This window comes from Phoenix dactylifera, chromosome 5, assembly GCF_009389715.1.
Source record: "Phoenix dactylifera cultivar Barhee BC4 chromosome 5, palm_55x_up_171113_PBpolish2nd_filt_p, whole genome shotgun sequence".
Classification (NCBI taxonomy): Eukaryota; Viridiplantae; Streptophyta; class Magnoliopsida; order Arecales; family Arecaceae; genus Phoenix; species Phoenix dactylifera.
In genome coordinates this window covers 7,925,877-7,931,569 of record NC_052396.1, presented here as the reverse complement: position 1 = coordinate 7,931,569, position 5,693 = coordinate 7,925,877, and the positions used below count along the sequence as shown (strand labels likewise).

The following is a 5,693-nucleotide window of genomic DNA, read 5'->3' as shown; positions in this document are numbered from 1 at the left end:
GGTGAGCATTGTCGTCTTCAATATGAAATGAGCCTAATTGGGCCAATTCTCACATTAATCACGGAGGCCCATGGCCTAGCCTACGTCAACGGCCCTCTGAAGCGCGCTAGCCTACACTCTCGGAGCGGGAGAGTGGACATAATGACACAAGCTGCGGTAGACTTGTACATCTTCCACCGGGTAGCTTCCCCGATCCCAGTCTCTAGACCGCTTTTTTTTTTTTTTTGCTAAAATAAAGGGGGGAGGAAATCTCATCCGCGTAGCAGCCCCCACTGGCTCCCTTCCACCAGGGAATGTTCGATGCGTGTATAAATTTGCTCATACCCTCTTCGACGTGTAGGTCACCCCATGTGTGAGTACGTCACTCTAGCGCCACCTGGACCAGATAGCATTCCCACCAAGCGAGTCCAGGCAGAGGGCATCCGGTCCCCAACATTTAATCGACGTCCATGCGTTTCGAACCTGGACCATGCCGGTGGAAGCAAAGTCCCGTTCCAACTATGCTACCACCTTGGTGGCAAAATCTAAATGAACCCAGCACCATTCACAATAACAAAAACATTTTTTATGAAAATTATTTAGGATATTTCTTATTTTATGCAACTAATGTTATTTTTGTCATGTCATAATTTTCATAAATATTTTTATTAGTAATATTTTATTATAAATACTGCTATAATTTTTTATAACATATAATTTCAAGTGCTAAAAATTAGAATTATTGTTATAGTATTTAATTAACATACTAATAAATAATCATATAATTTATAAACTTTTAAAAAATCGATGTTGAAGCTAAAAATGTTAGTTATTTTTACAAATTTTAAATCTAGTCCCTCTAAAACCATCAAATATGCTTCTCTATGCATTATAGTGGTCATCAAAATTTTGATATGAGCAATTACTTCAAAATTTTCCAGCTGCAAAACCTGGATTTGTGTCTTACACTAGCCCTACTACTTGCTCAATGGGACTTCCCTCTTAATATCTCTTCTCACAGATTAATCCCAACGGCATGGGGTAAGAATTTATAAAACCATCATTACAGCAGACACACAAATTTGCAATTGGATCAAAATACGGCAGTATTTGCACACCAAATCCCAGTTTCCGGACATGTTCTGATGATTATTTTATTGAGGACAAGAAGATAAAATCATGAAACCAAATATACTCTGATGTAGATGGATAACACAAAGGAACTGCTCATCAAACAAGTGACAGGATTTACTACCAGCCGTGAGCCCGTCACCCAAGTCCAAATAAATGAAATCGGAAAACTGACAACAATATGATGACCAAACAACGATTCTAATGGAACAATCCTTCTGCTAGTTTCTCCAGTCAGGATGGGAGATAGGATAGGATAGGATACCCCTCCTATGCCAAAATGGACCACCAGAAGAAGAGCAAGCTCGTCAAGCCTGTGATTCCAAACCAGGACGCTCTATGCCCGCTTCCACTTCCACCTCCAGGAGTAGCTGCAATTTAATACAACCAAAGAAAAAGGGGTCACAACCACAAGGATCAACACAACATCCTGTTTCTCTTCCTAGACTAGATATAAAAGTACTGTTCTCAGCAAGACAGCAATATTTAATGCCATTAAACAAGACCATAAAACTGGTGGTTGAGTGATGCCGATATGGACCCATACAGACAGCCACATACTTGTGGGAAGGTAAAGAAATAATCATTTGCTCCCTTAGTCCCTCCTAATTCAATCAACTCACTTTGAATGCCTTCAAAGATCACACTTTATTTAAGCTAGAGTAATGATGCTGAATGAAACTAGACACAATACTCCAAGGCTCCAGCATGCTTGCAGTATTCAATAAATCACGGGAAATTTGAAAATTATCCTGACAATCTTCAACTGAAGCTATGCTATGATCAATTATAACGCAACATGACAAACTTCCAGCACTCTTACTGTTTGGAACATCTACAGATAGGTATTTAATGTGACTCAGGATTTTTTTTTTTCCTTCTCAAAAATAGTCTAATACTATCCTCTCAAGCACATGATTGTGTACTTCACTAAAAACTTGATATCCTATCTCCAAACTTTTGCAGAAATGAATCGATGACATTTTTGACTAAAAAAATCATTTGTGAAAAGTACTATGATGTCAACAAAATTGCAGACTCATTACAGTGTCATAATTTCTAATCATAATTTCTAAGTAAATTATGATAGATGGTGAAAGGTTCAAACTGACCTGCGGCAAAGATGATGCTCAAATGTCAATTCCAATCTTTTGCCATTTATACTTGGTTACCAATTCTGATCAATTCTTCTCACAATCTTTAACTTAATTCACAAAGGCATAATATGTGCATTAACAAGAGTAGTATAGATGAAAACATAGATCATCTATCATCCAAGTCAATGAGGACATGATCTGACCAATATCTTATTAAGCATTTGGTAATTTAATATTTTATGAGGACTTTATTACATTCGCTACCAGATTATATCACTATTTATTTATTTGGTTTTGTATTGGGCGTTTTTGGGGTGGGTGGAGAGGTGCGGATGGGTTTGGGTTCAAGGGCACAAGGGCTAAATGTAATCTATGAATAAAAAGACAGATATTGACAAGTATTCATATAAGTTGGTCTAGATAATAGTTTCGGCAACCTTGCGATACAAGAAAAATAATTCTATATGGTTTAAAATATATCTTTTCTGTGGCGTATGTAGGATTTTGTAATTCAACAAAATGTGATTAAAGTTCATCTAGGATGAGCTATCGGATCTTTATAAATATGGAAGGGTTAAAAATATACTTAGGTTTATGATATTCTTGCAGATTAAGCTTCATGAGTCTTACTGTAACAGCCAACAATATTTGGTGTGTGTGAGTGATCCAAGAAGAAGCATCATCTGGTGGATGGGAGTAAATTAGGGGTGGCAATTTCTGACCTCACCTGTTTACCCGATCCAACCTGGACCTGACTTGCCTAACCCGACACATCGGGTTCGCAGGTCAAGTACAGATCAGCCAATCTCAACTCACCAGCAGGCAACCCATCAGGTCATAAAGGGATATGCTATATGATTATTTAATATTATATTTATATATTTTAAAATTACGTAATATATGTTCTGCTGGACCATTGAATCAATGGCTTAGAACTAAAAGGAGAGATGAGCTGTAGCACAAATAGTGCAAAATAATGAAAACCAGTCTATCCATTTAATATAAAGCCCTAAACTAAATAGCTTGGGCCATAAACAGGTCAATGGGTTGGTCGCAATTTGGTAGGTTGGCTGCTAGTCAGGTTTGGATCGGACATTCTCGACAGGTTGGGTTGGGTTTGATTCGGGCCCTATGAGCTCCGCTATATGAGATCAACCTGACCCGCTGATTGCCACCCCTAGATCCTGTAATTCCTTTAACCAACAAAATGTAAGAAGTTGGATCTTTTTTCATGAAAATCCTTTATGTCAGTAGATAATAACACTCCCGCTCTCAGTTAATGCACTTTTCTAACTCCTTTAAAACATTATCATAGAAAACGAGGGTTTCACTATGAAATAAAATAGTTATAATGATTTATTAGTTATAAGCAACCTGATTGTAAAACATGCCAAAAATACAAGATTGCCTTAGTCATGACTAGGGTTGGAAATAGGTTATTCAAACCGATTCATGAGTTACCCCAATCCAACTCGGTTCTTTGTTTGGATCCTAATATTAGACCCAGACCCAATCCAATAGAAGATCGGGTCAGATCCATTGCTAAAATTTCTGACCCAATGGGTCAAGTTGGGTCCATATATAATCCAGCCCCAACCCAAAAAATTCGGGTCCAAGTCAGATCCAGTTCGAATCCAAATCAGGTCCCAATGAACATGAAAGAGTACAATTGTGTCCGTAAAGCAAAACGCAGCCTCAATAACTTTCCTTTTGGATATTGAAGAACAAAAAATTGCAAACCAGCAAAAATAACATACAGTACTCATTAAATTAGATTATCTGGACAATAGCTCGTGTCTTCATATTCAAGACTTTTCAAGGCCCAATTATTACTTTGTTGCTATGAATGCTTATTATCTTTTAATAAGCCTTCAAAACCATACAATGAAATTGCATGAATCATGTTATGTTTTGAATTGGAGCTATAAACTCAAGATGCAAAATACTGCTCATATACAGGACATGCACATCAGTCATAAGGCATAACTTAGAGAACAACACGAATTTGGATTTTTTTGGGGCTCAAATGGTTTACCGAGTTTGGGTAGTAGTGTTGGAAATCCAAAATTGTCCAAAATTTAAACAGGTCGGGTCGGGTTATGTCTAAATTCAGTAAATTCAGATCCGATCCGGAAAATAGAAAGGATCTAATTTTAGAATCTAGCCCGGTATCAAATAAAAACTTTTATGTAATAGTAGAGAATGTAACTCTTAATCAATTCCATTAGCTAACAAGAGTTTTTTTTATTTTGTTCGAACTGCCTTCAAAATAATGGAGTGGGTAACATACCTGGAGGAGCAGACGCCGGAGCTGCAAGAAATTAATTGACAAGAAAAACAACGAGTTAGCAACTCACACAGCCGCAGGTAAGAACATAAAATCAAAACGGAGTAGGTGAGGAAATAGCTAAACTTCTACATGTGCATCTATTCATTTTATTTATTTAATACTCATAGTCGTGATCGACCGTGATGAAGAGTCGTTTCCCCCCTCAAAACGCAACAGCAGGTTCGGAGCGCTCAGTTCCCGAGCGGCTGACAGACTTTTCAGCAAATAGGACATTGAAACGTACAAAAATCAGAGAGAAGCCACAGTGCGATTCGCTAAAAAGCCTGTCTGCTGCGCGGAACAATACAGCTGAGCGAGAATACATTCCAAAATGGTAAAGGCCACCGGAAAGCGACCCACTGAGATCCGATTGCCACACGATTCCCATTCGTCGCCCACGCCCGATCAGAAGATCACCGGCCGACGACCGGCATCTTAATTCACGGGAGCCAACAAGGCTCCGTGATCGAGAGGGCGATAAAAGAAGGAGAAGAAGAAGTGTTGGGGGTTCAGGGTAACCGATGGGGGCGAGATTACCTCCGGTGTCGCAGGAGAGCTGGTTGGTGATGCCGCAGCGGCGGGAGAGCTCGCGGCCCTTCTCGAGGGTGATGCCGAAGGCTTTAAGGATTTCGGGGCTCTTGTAGAGCGCGCACAAGCACGACGTCTCGTTCGTCTCTGCAGTCCTCAGCGGCCCGCAGCACGTCTCAGCTGGCGTGTTCGTATTGTTCACGTACTGCGCGCACGGCACCAGATTCGACGCGCACGACGCTGCCGTCTGCCCCCTCGCCGCCGCCGCCATCATCGCCACCCACACCACGACCACCATCGCCGCCATCTTCTGCCCTAAAAACCCCATCTCTCTCTCTCCCTCTCTCTCCCTCTCTTAGTCTCTCCCTCTCCTCCCTCTATTATTTCCCAGAGACCGAATAGGGAACCTTGTGGGGGCTTGAATTAATATAGCTTCCCGGGCACGCTCCATCTTCCAGGACTAGTCGCCGTCGTGACGTGCGCGGCTCCTCGTTGTCGTCAACGAGAGTGGGCGTTTTTTGACCGGTGGGAGTAGGTGGTTATTGCAGGGCCTTGAGGGATAGTTGATTGGACGGTCTGTGATGACTGGAGATGGTAAGCCGATGAGATGGACGGTCGTGGTGAACACT

General features: G+C 40.8%; 1 protein-coding gene across 1 annotated transcript; it reads right to left on the bottom strand.

Annotated features, from left to right (window-relative positions):
* Positions 1-1,075: 1,075 nt before the first annotated feature.
* LOC103702791 (non-specific lipid transfer protein GPI-anchored 8-like) lies at positions 1,076-5,447 on the bottom strand. The gene is made up of 3 exons (XM_026802876.2): positions 5,074-5,447; positions 4,498-4,518; positions 1,076-1,481 (listed from the first exon to the last, which is right to left on the bottom strand). The coding sequence occupies exons 1-3, from the start codon at positions 5,390-5,392 to the stop codon at positions 1,381-1,383; spliced, it is 441 nt and encodes a 146-aa protein (XP_026658677.1). The 5' UTR covers positions 5,393-5,447; the 3' UTR covers positions 1,076-1,380.
* Between the last annotated feature and the right edge of the window lie 246 nt (positions 5,448-5,693).

Coding starts and splice junctions, on each gene's coding strand:
- LOC103702791 (XM_026802876.2), bottom strand. CDS start 5,392: ATGGGGTTTTTAGGGCAGAAGATGGCGGCGATGGTGGTCGTGGTGTGG. Junction 4,519..5,073: donor GCTCTCCTGCGACACCGGAG/GTAATCTCGCCC, acceptor AATTTCTTGCAG/CTCCGGCGTCTGCTCCTCCA. Junction 1,482..4,497: donor TCCGGCGTCTGCTCCTCCAG/GTATGTTACCCA, acceptor ATTAAATTGCAG/CTACTCCTGGAGGTGGAAGT.